The 23,881-nt window shown below is 60.0% G+C and overlaps 1 protein-coding gene across 2 annotated transcripts; it reads right to left on the bottom strand.

The window, feature by feature from the left end:
* Positions 1-1,334: 1,334 nt before the first annotated feature.
* KCTD5 (potassium channel tetramerization domain containing 5) lies at positions 1,335-22,453 on the bottom strand. Of its 2 annotated transcripts, XM_070460793.1 has the most exons (7): positions 22,133-22,453; positions 12,789-12,897; positions 12,181-12,272; positions 10,549-10,644; positions 8,423-8,548; positions 6,208-6,266; positions 1,335-3,668 (listed from the first exon to the last, which is right to left on the bottom strand). In XM_070460793.1, the coding sequence occupies exons 1-6, from the start codon at positions 22,382-22,384 to the stop codon at positions 6,222-6,224; spliced, it is 720 nt and encodes a 239-aa protein (XP_070316894.1). In that variant the 5' UTR covers positions 22,385-22,453; the 3' UTR covers positions 1,335-3,668; positions 6,208-6,221. The 2 variants fall into 2 exon arrangements, with proteins under 2 accessions (XP_070316894.1, XP_020753272.1); XM_020897613.2 differs by lacking the exon at positions 6,208-6,266 and having other exon boundaries at positions 22,133-22,450.
* Between the last annotated feature and the right edge of the window lie 1,428 nt (positions 22,454-23,881).

The raw sequence follows: 23,881 nt of genomic DNA, 5'->3' as shown, positions 1-23,881 counted from the left end.
CTCGGATGGTGTCACACAGAAGAGGGAGGCCCAGGCCACAGCGGGGGCATGGAGGTCGGCAGGTCAGGCTCCCAGGAGACAAGCAACAGCTCCCTAGGCCGGGACCCCCTCCATCCCCTTTCCTCCACGTTTGGGATTCAGATCGTGTTTGCCGGAGTCGTTCATGGTTTCTGTGAGGATCCCTGGGGATTCCCTGTCCACAGCACCCCCGCCCCAGTACCGCTGCCCCTCACGCCCCTTGTCCCACCAGCCAGCCCACCCCACTCCCCCCCGGCCTGGCCTGGGAATCCAGCAGCCGCAGAGCTCAGGCCCGCAGCCTGCTCCGACCCCATCACGGCCGCGACAGTGTGGCTGTCCCCGGAGGCCACCCCGGCTTCTCCGCCTGGCCCATGTGTCCACAGCAGGCCTGCAGCCAGCCAGTCCGCTGCCCGGTGTTGGCCGATTCCTGAAAGGCAGCGGCTTCCCACCCTGCTTAGTGACCATGAGTGGACCTGGGAGCCTGGGCCTTGCATGCCGCACACGTATGCCCACATGCTGGTCACAACACACGTACACCCATGCAGACACACACTGCAGTTCACATTCACGTGGACACGCACACAAGTGCACGTCCACGCACAAAAACACACACACATGCAACTGCGTGCATGGGCCCAGCTGGCCTGGCCAGTGCCAGGGGAACGCGGGCCTGGCTGTTTATGGAACAAACCAGTAAGCACTTAGCAGGCACCTGCTGCAGCCCGACCCTGGGGACGGAGACAGGAACAAACACCGCGTTCCTGTCCGCTCTGCTCTGCCCAGGCGTGCTCCTGGCGGGCAGGGAGCACTGCCCGGTGGCCCCGGGGAATGGGCCTTCTACGAGCTCCTTCTCCAGAGCAAAGATAGGCTCCGAGGCCTTGGGGGAAGGGGGCGGGGGGAAGGGGGGCGGGGGGAAGGCAGGGCTGCGGGCGTCCAGAGGATGGCCCCAGGGGCTGGGAGCAAGTACTGGCCTTGGTCCTGCTGCCATGGAGAGGCCACCCTTCCCAGGGGAGTAGAGAGCTCCAGGTCCTGCCATGGTGGGGTCAGAGGAGGGTGGGGCGGCCCATCTGCCAGCTCTGTCAAGAGAGGCCAGGGTAGAGCCACATGGGGATCGAGGAGCACTAGGCTCCCCTTGGAGGGCCTGCCACCCCATCTCCACCTCCCCCTGCCTGCTGTCCCAGCTTTCTAGGTGCCCTGGGGTCTCCCTCACCCCACCAGCCTCCTGCCTCTGCCACGGGGCGGCCACCATGCGACTCCAGGGCAGGTCCCCCATGTCCTGGGCTCCCAGACACCAGCCCCACCCAGACACTCAAGGAGACGGGAGGGGAAGAGACTTTATTGACGCCGTTCACAGTGAGCTCAGAGCTGTGAAGTGTGGGTGGCGGTGTGCCCCCAACTGCCCCACCCCATCCTGAGGACCCAGCACAGGGGCCCCCGGCCGCAGGCCCCAGACTGGACCGCCATCTCCTCTTGGCCCTGGGCTCAGACAGGAGATGGGCACGTGCTGCAAGACTAGCTGCTCTGGGGCGTCTCCAAGCACCTGCCGGGCAGAGGGGCCTGGAGGCAGGTCCAACTTTGCTGCTGGCCTCAGGGAGCTGGGAGAAGGCACATTTAGTCCTTGCAGAAAGCAAACTCCTTGGAGAATCTGAAGTCCTCCCCATGTGCCCCGCTATCCAGGGCACGCCTGGAGCCCCACACCCACCCTCTGGCAGGCAGTCCCACTCAAGCTGAGCAGGCACTGGAAACACGACAGGCAGCCAGAGAGCAGCCTCTGAGGGTCACAGACGTCCTAGCCCAGCAGGCGGCTGCTGTCCAGGGAACCTCCCCAAAGCCTGAGGAGCCGCCACCAGGGGGAGCCGGAGAGGCTGTGGGGGGGCGCTAAGGGAACTGTCTTTGAAGCTGGTGCTTCCAGCCAAGGAAAGATGTGCACACACTTGACTCAGTGAGGCATCGGCACTTTTTAAACGATTCCACAAGAGCTGGGTGAGGCGGCGGGGGCTGGCCTGGACAGGGACCCAGGCAGCCGGCAGAGCTGCTGTGAGCCCAAGGCGGTGCTTCCGCGGCAGCGGGTCGTCCATGTGCTTTAAGACACTAACAGCTGTTCTGCTCAGTCATAAATACACAATTTTATTTGCTATTTTCAGGGGAAACTTAGGCATTAAACTGTAAGCTGATAAAATACGGATACCTAAAAAAGTACAAAAGTATAAATATCCCCTTAGAATAAATTTTAGTGAATTAAGTCTTAATATCTTTAAATTAAAAAAAAAACAAACAAACCACAAGCCTATCTATTTATGTCAAGGTCACAAATCAAACAACGCGAAGCAATCAGCAGCGCCCCACGGTGTCCCCGAGGCTCCGCGGGGAGGGCGGGTCTCGGGGCCGAGCGTGCCCTATGGAAAGGTTGGTGTGAAGCCAAACGCTGAACCACGCACAACAGACCTTACAAAAGGAGGTAAGTCCTAGTGCTGGAGAACTTGGTTCATCAGGTAATATTGGCAAAGAAGAAGAGGGGCAGGCGAGAAGCCTCCGGTAGCATCTGGAGCCAGGCAGGTCAGCGCCTGGATGGGATGGGGGCACAGGTTCCTGACAGCCAGGCCCCCCGACCCGCTGGGGAAGGTCAGCTCTCAAAGCGTGCGGACATCCGTCCTCAAAGGAATCCAATCCAGCAGCTCCAGCGTCAGGCGGGGGCAGGCTGTGCAGGCTCCTCCCCAGCGCCCCAGAAATGTCAGAGAACTGCATAGTTACACGAGAGAGCGCGAGCCGGCAGAAGGACGTCCGTGTGCGCTGTAAACACCCGATCTCCAGCGTGGCCTGGAGTCTCAGCTCCAGGAGCCCGTGGACAGGCCTCCCGCCCCGCCCTCCAGCCCAGGCGAGACCAAGGCACTGACGGGCGCCAGCTGCCCCCACGCCCCCGGGCGGGTCAGATGAGGCAAAACTTGTACCTCCCTTTAAATGACCTAACAGATCTGCCCAAAAGGCAGCAGCACTTTCAGGTGTCTCTAGGAAGTGAAAGCACTGGCAGTCTGTCCATACTGGGAAAGAAAGGACGCCACAGTCTCTTGTCTGGAAACTACAAACGGAGAAGCCTGGGTTGGCTGGGCCGGGTCAGGCCCGGGAAGTAGTGAACACGCGGAGGTCGGGAGAGACCACCAAGCCGCCACGTCTGCGAGGCACAGCAGACCCCCTGCCCCAAGGACCAGGGTGGCCGGGGGCACCCAGAGCCCGGGGCCCTGTGCCCACCTCCTACCAGCGAGGTCCAGGCTCCGTTACAGACTGTTTATGTAGCACCAAGAACGCAGTCCTTGAAATGATCTTCGGTGATGTAAGGGTCAGTCAGGAGCCCTGCCTCGGGCCCGAGCGGCACTTGGGAAACCAAGCGGAGGTCCCCGCAGAGATGCCCACGCAGCAGAAGCCGCCTGCACGCAGCAATGCCCGGCTTCGGACAGCTGGGCCCGTCTCTCACCACCCACCTCAGAGGCAGAAAAAGCATTCACACCCAAATCTCTAGAGAAATTGTCAAAAGCACGTTTCTTCCACGGCCAAGCTTCCTCGACATGGCGGATCATTGCATCTTGGGAAAAGGTAAAACGTCTCTTCAGCTTCAACACTGTTCCTCACATCCTTGAGCCCCGTTCTTGCAAAATCTGAAAATGCCAAAGGCAGACAGTGAGGACTCAGGCCGTGAACAGAAAGGCAGCTTTGTGGGCTGCGACCCGGGAAGCAATGGACGCATGGAGGCTGCAGGAGACCACAGAGTGAGCTCACGCCCGGGGCAGTCACGGGCCTATCCCCACGGCGCCTCCAGGACTGCCTGAGACTCACCAGCGCAGCCCCGGGGGACAGCTCCTCACTGAGGCCCAGAGGATCCCAGCGCTGTCTCCCTCAACGGCCTCCCAAGGGCGGGAGGCTCCCCACTCCCAAGGGTGCCAGCACCCACCTGGGGGTTAACTGCCCCCAAATCTTGATTTTTCTCTCCAGCCCAGCTTGGTCCAGTTGGAAGACACAGGTGTGCCACCAGGGCCCCCGCCCAACCGGCCTCTTTTTCCTTCCATGCCCCACTGCAATCCACACCCTTCCACCCGGCCCCCAGGCCTGCCTGTCACCCCCTCATCCATACACTGCCTGGCTGAGTCTTGCCTTCTGTAACCAGACCCCCAGACTGGGGGGCCAGCTCCCTCCTTGTAACCAGACGGGACTGGGACACACTTCTGACCCCTGGTACCAGGACAGGAAGGCCACTGTCCGGCCAGGCTGACCCAGCCCAGGCCAAAGCGGTAAGATGACCTTCCCTGCGACCTCACTGGCAGCGAAAGAGGCCTCCTGGGGGCATCTTCCACTTGCGTTTCAGAGCTGAGAGAGATAAGGCCTTGAAGAGCGGTGCTGAGCCCTGGACCCCCTGCGCTCGGGCCGTGCCTGGCAGGGCAAGCTCACACGGAGGCCAGTCAGGTGAGGCCCTGTGGGCACCGACAGACTGCTGTCTCGAGGCCAGCGGCTCCCCACCAGCACAGCCGCCCGGAGCCAGGCATCCAGCTATCACGCCCCACGGGTGTGTTCCAGTGACTCAGAAGTTCAAGCTCTCCGGCCAACCCCGACAGCCCCCGCCTGCCTCGGCGTCCGACAGCTCCGGGCCTCCAGGCCGCCCTCCCACCCTGCCCACCACCGGCCACCCAGGAGGTGCACCTTCCACCGGGCTGGGGGGGCCATGGGCAGACGGCCCCTCCTCAGGCTGGACAGGGCAAGCCCCCAACTTGGACTCGCCCTAGCCCCGTGGCAGTCAGCACGAAAAGCTGGAGTCTGGAGGGCTGCGAGCTGCCCACTCCGTGGAGGCCAGCAGGGCAGCGGGCGTCTGAGCTCACAGGGCTGAGACATGGAAAGGTCAAGGCAGGCTGAGAGTGAGGGACTGCGCAGGAGGGAGCAGCCCGCTGCAGCCAGAGCCCCAGCACTGTCTGCACATGAGGGCGGAGACCCGGCTCGGGAGCTGTGGTGGGCATGGTCCGTCTACCGGGACGGGCTTTCACCTCAGCCACCACAGGCACAGAGCAGGCCGAGCCTGGCACGCAGCAGCACGGCCTCCAAGGGCCGGGGCCACTCCAGGTCCAGGGCAGCACTCCCAGTGGGCCACGCCCGGAGTTAGGGTCTCCTGCCGGCACACCCGACAGCTATAACCAGGCTGGTGCTGAAAGAAGCCCCACCCTCCTCCGGGAGGTTGGCTCCTCTGCGCTCCCGCACCCCCAGGGTGGCTCACCTCCAGCCGGGAGGTGAGAGGGGCCCCACCCGCAAACTGCACGCCTGACTCCAGCTGAGAAGAGGGAAGTGAGACCCCTCATTGATTTCTTGGGTGAAACGAGTGTCAGGCCCGTCACAGCTGACGGTCTTTGCACCCATTCCCCGTGTCCCTTCTCTTTGTCCACATGGACGCTGGAAAGTTTAAAACGACAGCTGGAGCCCGCGCTGCACCGGCCCAGACCAGGCCCTGCAGACTTTGCTCAAAAGGCCAGGCGGCAGACACCACACGATTTCTGGGTCAAGAGGCACACTGAGGATATGTACTCATACAGCCACCAGAAAAACCACCACTAACAACGAAGAAGCCATTCTTGGCCCGCACCCCCAGACCAAACCTCAGGGCTCAGGGGACCCCGGGAGATGCCTGCGCCTGGCTCCTCAGAGCTCCACCTCCACTGGCCGTGCGGGGGCAGGCCTGGCACTCGCTGATGACCAGGTTCTGGCCAGGCAGCAGCAGAGGCCTGACGAGCAGCGGGGCCAAGGGGCGCCCCGGGGTCTCTGGAAACAGCCAACTAGAGGGTCGGCACAGACCCCTGTCCACCAGCAAGCCTCATGAGGTGTGGCGAGCAGGGCGTCAGGGCCCCCCTCTGAGGCACAAGAGCAACTCCTCGGCCCTGAGCCCGGGGACTGGCTGGGACAGGGTGGAGAGACTGAGGCACAGGCCCGAGGCCCGGCTGCGCCCCCAGGCCGATACACACAGCGCCCGGGGGCTCGGCCCAGGTCCCACCCCCATGCGGGCATCCTCCGGGGGACAGACAGCCCTGCTCCCGGACAGGTCGGCACTGGTACTGAGCACGGAAGGGCCTCTGTCAACTACAGGTGTGGACAGACGTGGCGGGGGAGGTGGGAGTCAAGGACGCAAAGGTGCGTGGTCAGATTCGAGGGTGGCAGGCTCACCGTGACATTTACACTTAATCTGAGTCACTGTCACCGGGACCCGTGTCCTCGTCGTCACTCTGGCTCGGCACGTGGCGGGCGGCAGGGAGGAGAAGAAGAGAGGGCGCGTCAGTGTGGGCGGGGCGGGGGGCGCCCACCCTTCAGTGCAGGCAGGGCGGGGGCGGGGGGAGCCCACCCAGACGGGCCAGACTCCTCGGAGTAGCCATGCTGGCCACAGCGGAGCGAGCCATGCCGTCCCTGGGCCCCTGAAGCTGCAGAGTTCTCCTTCCCTCTTCGTCGTGAAGCACTGGGCCAGGCCCAGAGCTTGGTCGTTACCCTCGGCTCCTGGGAGGCCATGACCTCCAGGACACACCAGAGTCTGACCATGTGATGGGGGTGGGGTCAGTTGGCCGGGGGGCTGGAGGCTGCGATCAGGCACATAGGTGATCAATTACTGATCCATGGATCAATCACGCCTACCTGACCAAGCCCCGCAGACTGGCTGGACACAGAAACTGGGGGTGCGTCCCTGGGGGCAGGGCCCCGTGGCCCAAGGGGCACCCCTGAGTGTGAACTCCAGGTGGGCCCACTTCCTAGCCTCTGCCCCACATCCGCGCCAAGCTTCCTGTGCGCGTAACGGCGGGCAGCGAGCTCTGAGTGACGCGGCCGTGCCTGACCCGGGCGCCTGGGCCCCTCGGCCCCTCGTCCGGTTGCCCCGCCCCCGCTCTCTTGGGTCACTTCCCCGGAGACGCGAGTGTGGGGGAGGCCAGCCCGGCCGTGGCCCAGAGGGGCCACCGTGATGGGGCCCTCGGAGCACACAGCACTGCTACCCCCAGACAGCGCGCAGGTGCCCCCAACTATGCCCCACAGCTCCGAGGCCCCCTCTGCTACCACCCCCATTTAGAAGCTGCTGCGGTGACCACACTCCAGGGCCAGGTATTTCTGGAGAGAGAAACAGGGCCGCACTTTCACTGGCAAAGGGATCTGGGGTCACACCCGGTGGCACAGACGCGTCCTCCTGCGGCTGAAAACCACCTGAGGACGATGAACCAAGTGGTTGCCTGGGGAGCTCGGCTACGAGAATTTTTCAAGTTCAGAAATAAAAGCTGCTAAAAACAGACAACTTACAAAGGAGCCCTGCAAACGCTCAGGGAGACGAGGCTTCTTTGGAGGCTGGGGCTCTCGGGAGGTGGGCCGACTCCGAGCCCCTGAAGCCCCACCCAGGCAAGCCACCAGTGTCCCTCACCTCCAGACCCCGGTGGAGCCCTGGTGAGGAGGTGCCTGCAGCTCCTGGAGAAAGAGGGGAACGGCCACCACGGACTGTGGGCATGCCTCCAAGGAAGACCCTGAAAGGCTCACGGCAACAGTTGTAGGCCTGGAGCAGATGGGGTGTCCAGTCCTCTGGGCAAGAGTGTGGGGAAGGCCGGGGAGCCGTAGTTTAATGTCATCAGTCAAAACCCTCCTGACTCTGACCTTTCCCACACTCCCTCAGAACACCTCTGACAGCCGCCTGAGCCTTCCACCAGGGCCGTCTGCAGGCCTGGCCTCATGGGCTGGCCGCCACAGAGCCCCTGGGCACCCCTGAGCCAGCTGCAGGGTCGTCCAGGCACCACTTGGCCCACAGGTTCGGAAGTCCTGCCCACGCCGACGCTGGACTCTGCACAGACAGACACATGTGGAGTCCTGATCCAGGGATGAGCCCAGAAGACGTGCCCTTAGAACCTGTTGCCTTCGGGCAAAGGTAGCAACCACTCCCTGCCGGTTTCACTCGAGCTGCTCTGGGGAGAAGTGCCCGCTGGCCCGCAGGGAGGGGCCAGTGCCAGGCCGAGACTGCGCTCTGTGGAATCAGAGAATCACACACCCACCAGATCTGCTCCATCTACCCCCACACAGGTGATGGAGGCCCTGCCCTCCAGCCTCAACGTCCCATCCCCAAGAAAACACCACTCAGAAGGGCAGGCCCCACCAAGGAGGGCACTTTCAGGAGCAGGCCTGTGGGCAGGGGTGGGGGCCTGGGTGTCCAGCGACCCCACACCCCACGGCCCAGGGACGTCTGCACCCTCCATTCCCGAGTTTTGTTCCCGACACGCCCAGGGTGAGTGAGGAACGACAGAGCAGACGCACAGGGAGAGCGGGCGGCTAGGAAGCCCGTGAGGCCGCAGCGCAGGGATGACGGTGAGCAGCGACGCGGGAAGGAGGGAGCCAGCCCCGCGGGCAGAGGGCACAGCGCACCCACCTTGGCCTTCTCACTGGGCTCGCTGGCGGGGCCATGCGGCGAGTTGTGCAGCTCCTTGGAGACGACACACAGGAACTCGGCCTGGTCCTCGCTGCCGTAGTTGTAGGAGGAGCCGATGCTGACCAGCTGGGGGACAGAGGACCAGTGGGATGTGGGTCAACAGCCACCCCCCAGCTCAGGACCAGCCCCACCGGGAGGGAAGCCTTCAGAGACACCCAGCCAGAGAAGCCAGGGACAGGGTTCAGTCGAGAGACTTTTTATAAACTTGCTGAAAACACAGTCTCCAAACACCTGGGGTCAGGCTCAGATGCACGCGTGCTTGTGCATGCACACACGCGTGCCATGCGGGACTGGCCTCCTGTGCCGCGTGCCCAGCTCCTCTTGGGGGTCCTGGCTGGGCCCACAGGGGACGAGCAGTGAAAGGGAGGGGAGCATGGTGCTGGAGCCGGCACCGAGCAGGCAGGGTGCTGGGGGACACCTTGGAGCTGGGCCCAGGAGCAGGAGGGGGCCACAGTGCTCTGTCCTGCCTGTGAGCATGGGCCAGAGCACACGTGCGTGAGCACACACGAAGGCGAGACCCTGCAGGGAAGCCAGGCTGGGGCCTCCTCGCTCCAAGGCTGCTGGCCAAGGAGGGCCGAGCCAGCCCCTTTCATGACGACTCACAGGGGCGCCAAGGACAGTGTGATTATTTCAAACACCCCTAAAAGGGGTCACCTTAATCAGGAGAGATTCCGGGAGGAGCCCTGTAATTTCTCCCCTTGGCAGTCTGCTCCAGGGGACACTGTCAGGAGCCAGAGGGCCAGCGGGGTTATGGGGTCGTGAGGTTAAACCTCAGAGTCTCAGCCTGAGACACATGGACAGGGACACTGATCTTGTGGGGCACTGCCCACTCACAGGACACCCTGGCCGCGGGCAGAGGCCCCCAACAGGCTTCGGGCCCCTGGAACGGGGGGCAGTGTGCCTGCAGGACTGTCAAGAGCGCCCTGGATAGGGCGGTGGGCGGGCGGGCAGAAGAGACTCTGCTCTCGGCCCTTCTCCCTGTGGTCCTGCCGGGGCACTGCTGAGGAAGCAAGCGGCTGGGTCAGGCCAGAGTCAGCAGTGCTGCTCAGTCACGGGAAGGACTGGGCAGGAGCCCTCCGGGCAGCACCCCCAGGAAGGGCCCTGGTGCCAACAGCAGCACCAAGGGCCTGGGGGGCCGAGGCAGACACAGGCCAGTGGGTGGGGAACACACACACATAGATACACACACACACCTATATACACAAGGACGGACACACACACACATACACACATACCGACACATGTGCACAGGCATACACACAGGTATACATGCATACGCACACATAGATACACACGAGCACATAGATACACACAGGTACACACGCACACAGATACACACACACCTACATACACAAGGACAGACACACACACAGATACACACACACCTATATACACAAGGACGGACACACACACACACTCACCGATACACACACGTCCACACGCGTACACAGATATACATACATACGCACACATAGATACACACAGGTACACACATGCATGCATGCATACATGCACACACGTACACACGGCACACAACCACACACATGTACACACACAAATACACGTATATACATGAGGACACGCGTACAAAAATATGTAGACACAGACATGCACACACATGTATATACACGACACAGATATATGTACACACACAAGTACATACACAATCACACACGCACACAGAAGCACACACATGTATATACTCAAGGACGCACGCGTACACGTACACACACACACACGCACACAGAGAAGCCCAGGGAACAGTCGTACCACAAAGAAGTGACTGGACGAGGAAAGATAACTGTGGAGCCAAGATTGGGCAGTGGGACCCTGAGACCAACTCCTGCCGCCCCCAGCCCCACGCCCCGCGCCCATGGGTGATCCAGCCTGGCCTGGCACAGGCTGCTGCTGGTGAGAGACGTGGGGGACACACCGGGGACCAAGCTTCCAGGAACCGCAGGCCGCCCGACATCTCATTACTGGTCCCCGGAGCCAGCTGCCCTGAGCACCGGGCAGGGCCTTGGTAATCAGAAGCTTCACCGTCCTGTGGGCTCAGAGGCCATTACCTGCTCGAACTTCCAGCCGTCGGACATGGTGGAGACCATCTGTGTGAGCTCCTCCTCCTGACACTGCAGGACACGATACACGTGCTTCACCGGCACCTGAGAGCAGCCACGGGTGAGCGTTCCCGTGGGGGCCACGCCGGGGACAGCCACGGGGCCCCCCACCTCTCAGCCCAGGTCGTGACGCCCACAGGAACCCCAAAGATATCCACAAAGCAAAACAAACATGCTGGAACAGCTGCCGCGCCCTGCTTCCCCATCCACCTCCAAAAATATTTCTACTTCTAAATTCCAAAATAAAATGAGTCATGTTCCTGAAACCCCAAGAGCACCTGTGGCTGGATGCGAACGCACAGGGGCAGCCCCGCCAGCACCCTGGGGAGGCGCACCAAGGTCTGACCCAGCAGCAGTGCCGGGCAGGACTGACCCGGGCTCGCCCCCGGAAGACCGTGCTCAGCGGAGCACGTGGCTGGACGGGAGCCCATGGGCCTTCCCATCCGCCCACGCCCACCCCAAACTCCACCCAGCTCCGCTCCCAGCCCAGGGCACACGGCCAGAGCTCTGCCCTGAGGCCGCCCCAGGGACAGGGTCGCAGCCCCAGTGCTCCGGTCCCCATAGGGCCCCAAAGCCTTCACCTGGGACACAGGGAGGGCGCAGAGTGCTGCCCTGTCCGTGGGGGCCTCTCCCACGTCCCCACGGGCACAGAGGGCCAGGCCGGCCCAGTCACAGGCTTTGTCTCCGAGGGGGCTGGCAGCGGGGAGCGAGGCCGCACACTGGCCGGAGATGACTGCGGAGCCTGTGGCCACCATCACCTGCCCTCCCCTGGCCCCTGACCAGCCACCTGGAGCAGCCGATGGTCAGCAAGCTCTTCAGAGAGGCCGAGAGGGCCAGCCCTGGGCCTGCAGGCCCCCGGGGAGAAGCCCGGCTTGGAAGGCAGTGGCAGGGCGGTGAGAGGGCAGCGAAGCTTAGTCAGGAACACGGGCTCTCAGGGAAGGCGTGAACAGCGGCCCCGGGCAGGGGCCTTACTGCAGCCACCGCAGAGCTGGCACCACGACAGAACCGCTGCCGAGGCCCTCAGGAGCCTGCCTCAGGGACAGCGCCAGACAGCTGCCTCAAAGAACACCAGCCCAACAGGCAGTGCAGTGCCCACACTGGCTTTGGCACTGCTGACTGTGGCCACGTGCAAACAGGTCCCACGCGGACTCCATACCCTTGGGACAGGGTCAGCATCAAGAGCTGTCCACTGAGCCCTTCCTTCCCGATCAGAGCCAAGCCCGCTCTGCCTACACCCCAGTCTCCATCAGCGCCAGCCCACCGCCAGCTCCCCCGTGCTCCCCGCCAGCCTTCCAAATGCGCCAAGGACTTGGCCACCACAGGACCTTCGAACTTGTGGAGCTCTGCCTGCAACATCTGCCCTAAGATGATGGCTACACACACAGGCCCGTGTAGGCCTCTCGCTCTTCCTCCACCCCTCCTTGCTGGTCAGGGCGCCAGCTGGCAGGCACTGCGAGAGGTGCCTGGAGGGCAAGGCAGGGCCCCAGGACAGCTCCAGAGGAACTGGTCAGCTGGGAGAAGGCAGCGAGCCTTGTCACCAAGTAGGGCTTGGAAGGTTCTGGTGCCAGTCGCCCATCTCACCTGTGATGTTTTGCTGTCTCGCTCTCTAATTTTGTCCTTGACAAGTTTTATTAGTGAGGTGATATTGTAAAATTCCGCTTCCTCCAATACCCCTAGGATAAAGAAAAATAACTGATTTCCACCAGATCAAATAAATGCTGTGTCTGCCCCACAGTGAACCCAAGGCCCATGCACAAATAAAACATACAAAACACACGTGTATGCACTTAATAGATGCTGCAGAAAAAGATGCAGACAGGTTGGTCGCAGGAGCAAGATGGGCCAGAATGAAGGAGGGAGTGGGCGCAGCTCAACAAGCAAAACGGGCCGAGACCTGGGCCCTCAGGACACCCGGCTCCAAGCTGGGAGCCGGAGCATGGCCAGCATCTACAAACGCCGGCAGAACGCAGAGGGGGTGACCAGGCTGCCCCGGAGGGGAGCAGACCCAGGGTGGCCGACCCCAGGAGGTATATGGCCCCCAGGTTGTGTCAGCCAGGACCCCCGGAGAGCAGTGAACCCTGGGCCAGAGCTGCCCTCCCCAAAGGACAGGGAGTGAGCTGGGGAAGGAGCGGGGCTCTGCTCCGGGGGCTGGAGGGCCCCCACCACCTGCCCCGCCCCCTCTGACTCACCTTCCTCGGCCAGGTCTTTGTTTATGACCAGCTTCCCGTGTCTCAGGTAGTTCAGCACGGGCCCGAAGTAGGTGGGGTCTCTGTCGATTAAGTAGGCACCTGTTTCGTCCTGCAGAAAGCAACAGACCAGCTGAGCCCAGACAACAGGGCGGTTGCTGCAGCTGGCTGCCAGGCCACAGCCAGAGAGGTCTCACCCACAACCGGTGCATCAGTGCTCGTGGTACTTCAAGGGACCCATAAGCAGTGTCGCCTGCCTCAGCCACAGGCGGCTGCTGACCCTGACCCGTCACCACTGCAGGTGAAGCCGAGTCTCAGCTCTGTGGCGGCAAGGTGACCCCCATTCAGGGGCAGGGGGCCGTGCACAAGGCCTCTCTGCTCAGCTCCCAGGACTCCTGAGGCGGGTGCACCTTTCACTCAGTCAGGCCCGCCCCCCAGTGACCCCACACTCTCCCCGGGACAGCGGCTGATGCCGGGTCGGTGTCTGAAGGCCTCGGAGACCTGGGCTGCCCTCCTCATTTCGGGGTTCCTCCCTGGACAGGGCTGGGGGTGGGGTCCCAGGCTCAGGTAACAGAGCTTCCCTGTGACTGACCACTGAGGACGCCTCCCCGACAGGAGGCGGTTCCCCGAGCCTGTCTTCAGAAGGCACCCCTCTGCACCTGGTGGGCCCTGCTCCCCCCGCAGGGCCAGGGTCTTTCTGATCCCTCACTGCCCACGGGGGGTCCTCAGCGTCAGCTCAGTGGCCATCGCAGGCGTGGCCGAGGGAGGCGGGCACACACGCCCTGGCAGTGGGGAGGCTGTGGTCCCCACACGTGGGGGCGCCCGCGTGGAGGCCTGTGGCAGCCCTCGATGCGCAGGCAGGGCAGGGTCTGTGCGGAGGACAAGGGCCACGGCGTCTGGCGTCCAGGGAAGGCCACGGCCCCGCCTCTTCCAGGACACCGTGTCCTGGGCTGCACGGCTCTCTGGTCTGCTGAGTGCGACCTGGCCTGGGCTGCCGGCAGGGTGGGGGACTGAGCGGCTCCTCCCCACACAGGGGCCCCCTTCCCTCGGCACCTGGACCAAGGGCCCCAGGACTCCGCTGAGACAAGGTGGCTCGTAAGTCAGGAAGCATCGGCCTGGCCTCCCTGTCCAGAAGGCGCCTGCTGGGATGAGGCAGAGGTCCTAGGAGGGGGTGCAGTAGGACCCCCGAACCTCCTGGACGAGGTGAGCCTGTGGGTAACAGAGCCACTCTCAACAGTGAGGTGACGTGCTGGGCGAGCGCTCCCTTCTCCCTCGTGAGCATCAGATCCCAGAATCTCATGGAGTAAACCTGGGGGCCTCAGGGGTTTTCTGTCAAGTCCATGAGGAGGAAAGGCGAACTCTGGGATGGACCAGGGGACACGAGCATGTATGCCTTCCGTCTACTTCTACCGTTTTCTATCTCAACTGCCTCCGCACCAGAGCATGGCTGCCCAGAGCTGGGCACCCACCCATCCTCAGGGCACAAGCGCCAGCTCCCTGGGGTCCCAGGACCCACTGCCTGAGCTGGCCTCCAGGGGACGGGGCCAGTTGGAGTGGGCTTCAGGGGGGGCCCTGACACTCCACGCATCTCCCCTTCAGTGTCGCCAGCTGAGGGCGGGACACTCAGTTCAGCAGCCGCCTCGCCGGCCCCAGCTGCACGGCCCTGCAACCCCTCTAGGGAGGGAACCCCCACCTGGCCCTGGAAGTGCAGGCGCCGGGCACCCTGAGACGCTGCAGGGAAGAGGCCACCTTCTGGCAGCGACGGGCCCACCTCTTCAGGGCGGACCTGAGGAGGCTTCTCGGCGGCCTCCTGGTGGACCCCACACAGCTCTCAGGCCCAGTCTCTCTGCGAGCACCTGTTCTAACCGGAAGGGCTTCCTTAAGAAACAAGGTCGAGACTCCAGAGTCAGGACGGGCTGAGCAGCCGGGGGGGGGGGGGGGGGGGGGGGGGGGGGGGCGCGGCGCGGGTGCTCATTCTACAAGGCGCATGGGCCCCCCAAATTCCACTGGGCTTCATCTTGGGCCCCCGCCCAGAAGACCGTACATGCTCACTTAAGGCACACAGGCAGAAGCTCTGCAGAAACCACGCCCGCGCTGGAGCCCGCGCTGCTGCAGTGTGTCTGTGCCGGCGAGGGCAGCTGTGCCCTGGGCACTAGGCTGCACCTGGGGCGCGCCAGGGCCCTGGGCCCTCAGGCTGTTTGTGTGTAAGCAGCCCCGGGGCATCCAGCCTAAGGCAGAAATAAAGAAAAACACAGAGCACAGAGAAAGAGCAGACCCCTACGTCCCAGATTCAGCAGCCTCAGGCTCACTTGAGCCACAGGACAGGGAGGGCGGTCTCCGTGCTGTCCAGTCGGGAGGATAAGCTTGTGACGTGCGCCTGGCCCGGCCAGGCAAACAACAGGCAGGAAGGCTCGAGGATCTCTCTCCTGCCCTCAGTTTACCTAACAAGCCTGTGTCACATTCATAGAGTGGCGAGGCTTGAGGGTTTTATTTTTTTGTAAAAGAGCCAGAATTAAGATTGCTTGCTCAACAAACCCTTTTTTTATTGACTATCCCCTCTTCTCACTGAGTTAGCATTTGACCTACTTCCGCAGTGCTGGCTTTTAAATATACATCCACCCTAAAGTCTCAGAAGAGAGAACTGCTGAACTTGGTCATGAATATTTAACAGAGGCCATGCCCACCACGCGTCTCTCACTGTCTGCTCGCTCCCTGCCCTGGGCTGAGCCTTGGGCTCCAGTGAACAGTGAACCTGGGCCTTGGCCCACAGAGGCAACGCCCTGGCCATGGCCAGGAGCGCCCTGCCCGCGTTCCTCCTCTGGAGAAGCCTACGCCACAGGCACCCAGGGGACCCCTGACCTGCAGTCAGAGTAGGGAGGCAGGGAGGGGAATCCCGATGGGAGATCCTGTGTGCTACCTCCGCCCCCTCCAGCCCCTGGTGCTGGTTAGGAGGCAGCGTGCCTGCCTGCCTGTGCCGGGCCCGCACAGTCCAGGCAGGCTTGAAGGCCCTGCCCAGCAAGCACCGTGGGTCACAGCAGGAAGCCGCCCACGCAAAGGGCCATAAAAAGGAAAAGGGTCATAAGGGACAAGGGTGGAGAAGTTGGGCCCTCAGGTGAGACTGTAAACAGAGACGAATCCTGTTACCATCTCACTGTACCCAGCTCCTCTCAGCCACCTTCCCAACCACAGCAAACACACCAGGAAACAGAACATGATCACGGTTGTTGGAAGAGAAACGCACGGCCATTGGAGGCTATAAGTTAAGGGGGTTGAGTGTCCCCAGCTAAACACAAGGTGGGCTGTCAAAATTACCCATCTGAAATCTAAATGCAGAAGTGTGCAGTTATCTGTGCACAAACATCTGCGATCAACATAATTAGAAAGACGTCTCACTCTGAAATTATCCATTTAAGGGATTCTGTGTCACTTAAAACCTTCACCTCTGCCCTCTTTTCTCTTTTGTTTTCTACCGTTTGGCAAATCACTGACCTAGAAGAGGCCTGAGACATCACCAGTTCCAAATGTGGAAACAGAAGCCAGAGAGTAGAGGCCCACGCAGGTAGCGGCCGTGCTGACGAGTGTGGGAGAGCCGGTGGCCCTGACCCCATGCCGCCCTGTGCACCTTGGTGGGGCACCCCCACGGCACAGTCAGGGAACAAAAGAGAAGCAAGGCCCTGGGCTCTTGGGGCCCCGACCCCTGGGTGCCTTGCAGTCCTAGTGTGGCTTAGGAACAGAATCTAGGGTGACACCCACGACTCCAATGAAGCTCACTCGGAAGCAAACCACAGGATGTGTGACAGGACCCCCACAGGAGGCTCCTGGTTCTTCTCTTAGAACCAACGTGCTCCCAATCCACCAGAGGGTGGGGGTGTGGGGAATCACACCAAGCTCCCTGAACAAGCAGAGATGGCTCATAGGACCTGGGCCCGCTCAGAGCTGACACCATATCAACTGTGTGCAGAGATAGGGGCCGGGCACCCAGGGTGCGGGCCAGTTGTGAGCAGGATGCCATGGGGAGACCCACGAGCCACGAACACCTCTGTCAAAGGCAAGGGGGCAGCCACCTGTTCAGACCTCTCAGGTACTTCCCTGCCTACGGACAGTCCAGTTACAGAACACCTGCACAGAAATCCCCTACAGATGCCATGCTACTTATCTTGGTGGGGGGAGAGAGAGAGAGGAGAGGGAGGGGAGAGACAGCGAGCGTGCGCACGAGCAGCCAGGAGGTCACCCTGAGGTGGAAACAGGCAGGAAGCCTGGGACAGAAGCACCCGCAGACAAGGCCCAGGGCCCCTGGCACAAAGCTCCCCAGCAGCTCTGCCAGCCTGGACGTGGGGCCCCTCAGGCCCGGTGACTCTGGTCCCCTGGATGCCAGTTACAGCGGGCAGGCAGGACACTGCAGCCAGGACGCCGACCGCAGGCTCACGCTGCACCCGCTGCTCCCAAAGCCCCCATGGCGCCGCCCTGCTGGCTCCCGGCAGCCTCTGTTCTCTGAGCCCGGCCTTGCTGGCGGAGCGAGTGCAGAGTTCACCCTCCCTTTCTGCCGGGCCGAAGGGCAGGCCCACAGCTCCTCTGCACCCTCACCCAACTCCGTGCTCACCAAGGCCTGCCGGCCTCTCCCTTACTGCTTTGAGAAGCCCGCCTTGCTCTGTTCAGCAGCAGAGGGGCTCCAGAGCCAGCCCCAGCTAAGTCTGACTTGCAAAGCCGGCCAGGAACATGGACGCCCAGCCTGAGGACACCAGAGCCCCCCGGAATGGACCCCGGACAGGGAAAAGAGATGCAGGGTACACAGCCTCCCTGAGGCCAGGAGCCCGCCCCAGAGGCACATGGGAGGAGCTGCGCCCTGCAGGCTCGAGGGCATCAAGGTCCTCGTGAGCAGGGAAACTGTGCCCCTCCCCCACGGCACAGCCCCAATGCCTCGCTGGGAACGGACCCCCAGGGCCTGTCCTGAGAACTGGCAGCTTGGGAGGCCTCTGGGGGGTCTGCAGAGCCCAGTGTCCACGCCCCACCACGGGGCTGGCTCAGCAGCCAGGACTCTCTGCCAGCGGCATGAGGTGTGCACGCCTGAGTGAGTATGTGTAAGTGACAAACGGGAACAAAAAACAAGTTCCGAGCAAGAAAACAGCATTCTTGGGACATTCTTTCTAAAAACAATGTACGGAGGTAAATAAAGCCCAGGGAGTGCCATCTCTATTTCCTGCGCTGACACAGCGTGGGGCAAGCGGCAGGGGAGCTGACGCCCGCGTCCCTGGTCCTCAAACTCCCCTGGGACTCTGGCTCAGAGAGGTCCAGGAACTGCCACACATCAGGGCAGGTTGGGTTATGGGTGGAGTCAAAGTCAGGCGTGAGTCTAACTTGGCCACCAGGAAAGACGTCCTGCACCCCAACCCCCGCAGCCCACCAACTCTAGACTGCAATGTGCTGGGTGCTCTGCAGGCTGGGGAGAGCTGCCCAAGGGAGGCCTGGGGAGCGCCCCATGCTCGAGGCGGCCTGCGGGCTCCCTGGCCACGCAGACTGTGCCCTGGGTACAAGGCAGAGTCAGTGCGTTTAAAGATGGTCAGCCCAGTGACTGCGGTTCTCAGGCACCTCCGGAAAGAAGCCGAGCATGGCCACCCCAGGGGAATGTGGCCACAGCCAAGCCCCGGGAGCCGGCACCTCTACGTTTGTACAACTCTGTTTGCAAAACAGGCAGGTGGACCACAGCTTTCTGACTGCTGCTGGAAACCGAGGCCAGTCACTGGCCCGCCGGCCAAGAGTGAGTGAAGGCCGCCCAAGCTGTCGGCAGAAAGAGGAACTGCTCTGCAGCAGACGACCACTTCCTCCCGGCCTCCCGCGGACGGCCGGGCGGCCGAGTCCACTGGCCCGCAGCAGCTCTCCCCCAGAAGCAAGCCCTTTCTCAGGACGCCCCTGCTCTGCCGCACGGGCTGGTCAGGGCCAAGGGGCCTTGTGAAGAGATGACCGCGGCATCCTCAGCGAGTGAGCCCCCCTGCACTGGGACAACCCCCGCCAGGGGTCTGAGCCAGGCCTGGGGCCAGGGCTGAGGACGTGCTTGGAACTCAAGCAAAGTGTGAGATGAAACGCACAGCCTCTGGGGACCCCCAATCCTGCCTCAAACCAGACCTCAGCCCTCTCGGTGGGGCTACGATGCTCACAGCCTTCGCCTCTGACTTAGTCACACAGAACATAATCTGCCGTTTCACTCTAAGTAATCCCCACTTCTCCTGCCAAGCGGCTTAAAAGATAGTCCTTCCACCCACACCCCCGTCACTTAGGCCTGTCTGTGAAACTCCTTTCACTATCGTTCTAATCCTGAAACCCTAGCCAACACCTGGGGGTCAGCACAGGCCAAGACCTGTGTGAGATACAGCATGTTATCAGAAACACCTTGATGGCTCACCCCTCAGAGATCCACCTGATGCCCCCTCACCTGCAGCCCCGAAACTTGGACAAGGGCCCTGCTGAAGGGCAAAGGCCGATGAGAAACGCAGTTTTCTCCAGACCTGGCTCAGCGGCACAGAATGAACCCCCTCCCCTGCAAATCCTACTTAATCTGAGTGGTTTCCAACCACCAAGCAGTATTTCCTGTTTCCCGCTAATTCTTAAAGCATCTCCCCACAGAAGCAGGGACGGACTCAACTCTGAACAAACTCAAACCTGTTTTCAACACGCCACCGGGCCAGGAACTGTGGAATAGAGAGACAGCCCAAGTGAATCACATGCTGGGTATTTACACAGCACTTCTGGGAAGAGGTGCTACACCTGGCCCGTCCCTGATGGAAGAGGGCAGAGAAAAATGGCCCAGGACAGTAGATGAACAGAGGCCGAAATGAAGGGCGCAGCCCCAGCCCTGCTGGGGAAGCACCAGGAGGAAGTGAGAACTCACACTGGGGCTAACTGCAGAGAGAACGTCACGGCTGCCAGGGGCCTGGGTCAGAACAGCAGACGAGAGGGCCCAGTGAGCAGTGGGGCCCAGTGACAGCCTGGCTCCCAGCGCCCCTAACAACCTGGCTGTCTGCTGCTGAACAAAGCACTCCTCCAGAGAAATATCCTGACACCACCTTTCCCACCGGCCTTCCCGACAGAGCTCCTGCCAGACATTCTGTGTTTAATAGCAAGCTCTAGGCACTCTCCCAGCAAACTCCAAACCCATCAGGCTCCCGAGAGATTCCAGCCTTCGAAGTCTGGGAACTCCTCCCCATTAAGTCTCCCCACCCAAACATGACCCAAGCACTACTCTGAGAGCCCAAGTGCTCAATTAACACAAGAAATATGCCCAGCAGGAAATCGTCCACTAGGTGCATCCAGCCCTGTGCATATCTTTGAGGTGTGCATCCATCAGTCTTAACTATGAGGTCAGGGCTTGGAGATTTTTACACGTGAATCAACATCCTGTTTTCTCTTCCATCACATAACTGCTAGCATCCCACTCTTCCAAACGCGCCCTTTCCCTCCTCCACCCTCAACCTCAAGACTTCCTTACTCAAGATTTTGTTACCCAGGAGTGAATCTCTGGGACATTCTTTCATCAGAACCAAAGTCGGGGGGGCAGGGGGAGACTGAGGAGAATGAGTACCTTATACATTTTCTCATTTGAAGTAGAACACTCTACTATCATGACTAAAGGGAATTAGCATTACTCTTTCTGGCAAGTTCACATCTGTGGCTAAAACTAACTCATAGTTACTATCAACTCTTTTGTGAGACAGAAACCATATCTGCTGCATTACCTTCATGTTCTGAATTCCAACTTTACAAACAGATGAAAAACAGCAGCTGTAACAGATATAATTTATACTCTGATAAATTACCCCCTGCAAAAAACTACTATAAAGTATAATTTTTTTAAGTAGTCTTGAGATATTAAAATGAAGGGATAAACTGACTTAACAGGCAAACTATAGTTAATCAGCCCTGAATCAACTGCCTCAGTGCTGAATAGACAGCACTGCCTCAAAACAACCCAATGGACAAGAGCAATATAAAAATGGACTCAGTATACAAAAGAGAAAGGCTCAAGTAGAAATGCAAGTGAATGACCACTAACGCTCACTGCTTAAACAGTAAAACATACACCCACACTATAAAAGGAAAATCACAGCTAACAAAAGCCTATTTCTATCCTGGAGATGACTGTCATTTTCTGGGAGGTCAATTCTCTGAGAGCAGAGAGCTTGGTCAAATGCGCAATGGAAACAGCTGGGCAGCTGCGGGGGAGGGTGTGTGTGGGGCGGTGGGAACCCAGGAGCTGGCAGCCCAAACTCTGATTTCTACCCATGACTGGTGGTTTTGTGGTAACTTGAGCTCTCCTTTCCTGACCATAAGGTCATGCCACACAGAGGATGGTCTTGGTCAAGCTTTGCATCCTGAAGCAGATCTGAATCTGAGAAGCCTATGCCTGGCAAATGCTGGGCTGGCAAGGCTCCAAGCCAAGTGCAATTATGTAGGCTCAAGTGAAAGACACAGGAAAGTTAGAATAAGACTTGTGAACGAGGGAAAATATAGGTAAAAACTGTTCTTCCAAGGGCCTTTTCTGAGTGCCAGCGCTGTTCAGCTCGAGGCAGTCTTCTTCAGGCACACAAATCTTATAAGTGTAGTCATCAGAATAGTTTCTGCACAACCGTAAGAGCATTTAATCTGATAAAAGACAATCGGCAAACCAACCGAGAGATTCCTATCCTTTGGAGCAAGCACTAAGAAAACTAGGTTAATTAGAAAGAAGACTGAACAAAATTTCCTACCTAGCCCTTCCTTAACACGCCTAAGCCATCCCTTAATGTGAGCAACCTTCCTTTTGAAAAAGCACTCTATGGACGGCACTTTCTCAGAGTCCTCAGTGGGTACGTGTTGCGGCTGAAAACCATGGAGCGCCAACTCTCTAAATGCAAGTCACTGGGAAAGAGAGGCCACCGGTGTAAACCCCCACAGCAACGTACAGACAAGCGTCTGGAACGTGAGAAGACGAGAACACGGGGCTCTCAGATTTCAGGGCCAGTAAGTACACGGGACGGAGAAGAGGTGTCCGCACCAGGGGCCAAAGAATCTAGGGAGGAAAGAAAGTAGATCCACAGTACTCTGGGGTCTGGAAAACCTCCTCCACAGACCAGAGGACGAGACAGAGAGACACCTCGAGACGGACGGGCCGGGGATCCTTGAGGGTGGTGGGCGCCAGGGCGCCATCCTCTCCTTCCCCAGCCCGAGAAAAGGAGTCGCGAACCTGGGTCAAGCTGGTGACGGAGAACGCGGGGCTCGGAGCCGAGGCGAATCTCCTCAGCGTGGGGCAGGGGGCGTGCGGCGGGCCGCTGACCAAGACGACCCAAACCCTCCTGACTGGACCGCGCGGCCCTCACCTTGTCCGAGTCCAGGTCGGGGTCGGCCTGGCACAAACGGTACAGGAAGGATTTCGGATCCCGGCACAGCGTCTGCCGAGTGGTGAGGAAATAGGTGCCGCCGACGTTGAGCCGGACCCACTTGGACACGCTGCCGGGACGCTGGGCCAAGGCGCCGAGCCCCGCGCTGCAGCGCCGGCACAGGCCGCCTCCCAGCCCCGCCCCGAGGCCGCCCGGGGCCGGTGGCAGCAGCTCGCAGTGATTCTCCGCCATGATCCCAGCAAGCCCCGCCAGAGCTCCTCGCCACCGGAAGCGTCCGGTCTTTAATACGGTCCTCCGAGCTCTGTCCCGCCCACGGGTCCGCCTTCGTAAAGCGCCCACCCCGGCGTCACGCGAGAGGCGGAAGTTCCGGTCCGGAAAAGCGGCCGGCAGTACCCTCTTCCGGCCGGAGCCCTGCGCGGCGTGGTCCGGTGACGCCGACGTAGGCGAGCCGCGGTGGAGCCGGGTGTCGGGCTCGAGAGGGGTTCGCCAGCCTCCGCCGGGCGCGTGCCATGCCTGGACACCCAGTTCCCGGGCTCGAGTCCTGGTCGCCCGACCACGCCCGACCGCCCCGGCCAAAGGAAGAGCTACGTCAGCGAGCGTCTACACTCTACATGCTTTTTTATTACAAGACTACCGAGCATACGTGGAAAATTCATCATCCGGTAACTACATCTAAAGCACAAATATTTGGAAAAAAAAAAAAGGAATAAACAGATTCATTAAATTATGATATGATTAAATCATCGACCAAATAGAAAATTTATATAATAAAGCCAGAAAAAAAAGTTGTAAAATATAGTTTACAATAATTATTCACATTCAAGGCTGTACATCCATACATACAACAACGTGGCCCCGAACATGAATTCAATCCAAATAATTCATATATTAGATTTTAAATAACACAGACTGAACTAGAGGCCAACAATAGCCAGCAAATAACCTTATATAAGAATAAAAATACAAAAGTGTATATCCTAATATCATTGCATTATTTGTTTTCATAAGTTCTTTTTTTAATTTTTGCTTTGCCTGTACATCACAGTTACAGCTACAGACCAGGTAGAGAATATTACACGTTATAACTGACTGCCACCAACCTGAAAGACAGCTAACATACTACTGATTCATCCTATTTTGTGTTGTTAAGGAACAGCTACAGCAGCTCTAAATATTGCAAAAATTTGATTTTGTCGATGTCCAATCAAACATCACGATAGAGGCTTTTCATCAGCAAAATGAACCCCTATTCATAGTATTCAGCCAGATGGGTTAGACTAGGGTGTTATTACACAGCTAAAAAAGTTTGCCTTTTGTAAAAAGTTCTCTGTACATAGTTTGGTATTTCTTCATAGTGAAGAAATGGGTCTGGGGGAAATTCAGGTATCCTTGGAGGCTTGCCCACCATGCTGTCTGAGCTCAGATAATACTGCCCTCTGCTGAACAGCTTCCTCCCCAGGCCAGATCTCCACAGGCAACCTAGTTCACAACCCTGCAGTCTTGGGCCAGCAGCCTGCACCCCTCAGAGGCTCTGGGAGTGAATCCTGCCCTGAGTTAAGGCACTTGCCATGTAGTCTGCCTAGGAGGCAAGGGCCACACCCACTTGAGTCACCATCAGTTCATGCTAGGTTTGGGTATGAAAGGAAACAACATGGGGAAACGCATATGGTGCCATCTCCAAGAACAGTACCTTCACCATGATCTCACAGCTGCTCAGCCTCTGCTCTG

Source organism: Odocoileus virginianus, chromosome 33 (genome assembly GCF_023699985.2).
Source record: "Odocoileus virginianus isolate 20LAN1187 ecotype Illinois chromosome 33, Ovbor_1.2, whole genome shotgun sequence".
Lineage (NCBI taxonomy): Eukaryota > Metazoa > Chordata > Mammalia > Artiodactyla > Cervidae > Odocoileus > Odocoileus virginianus.
This window is presented reverse-complemented; position numbering and strand designations above follow the sequence as displayed.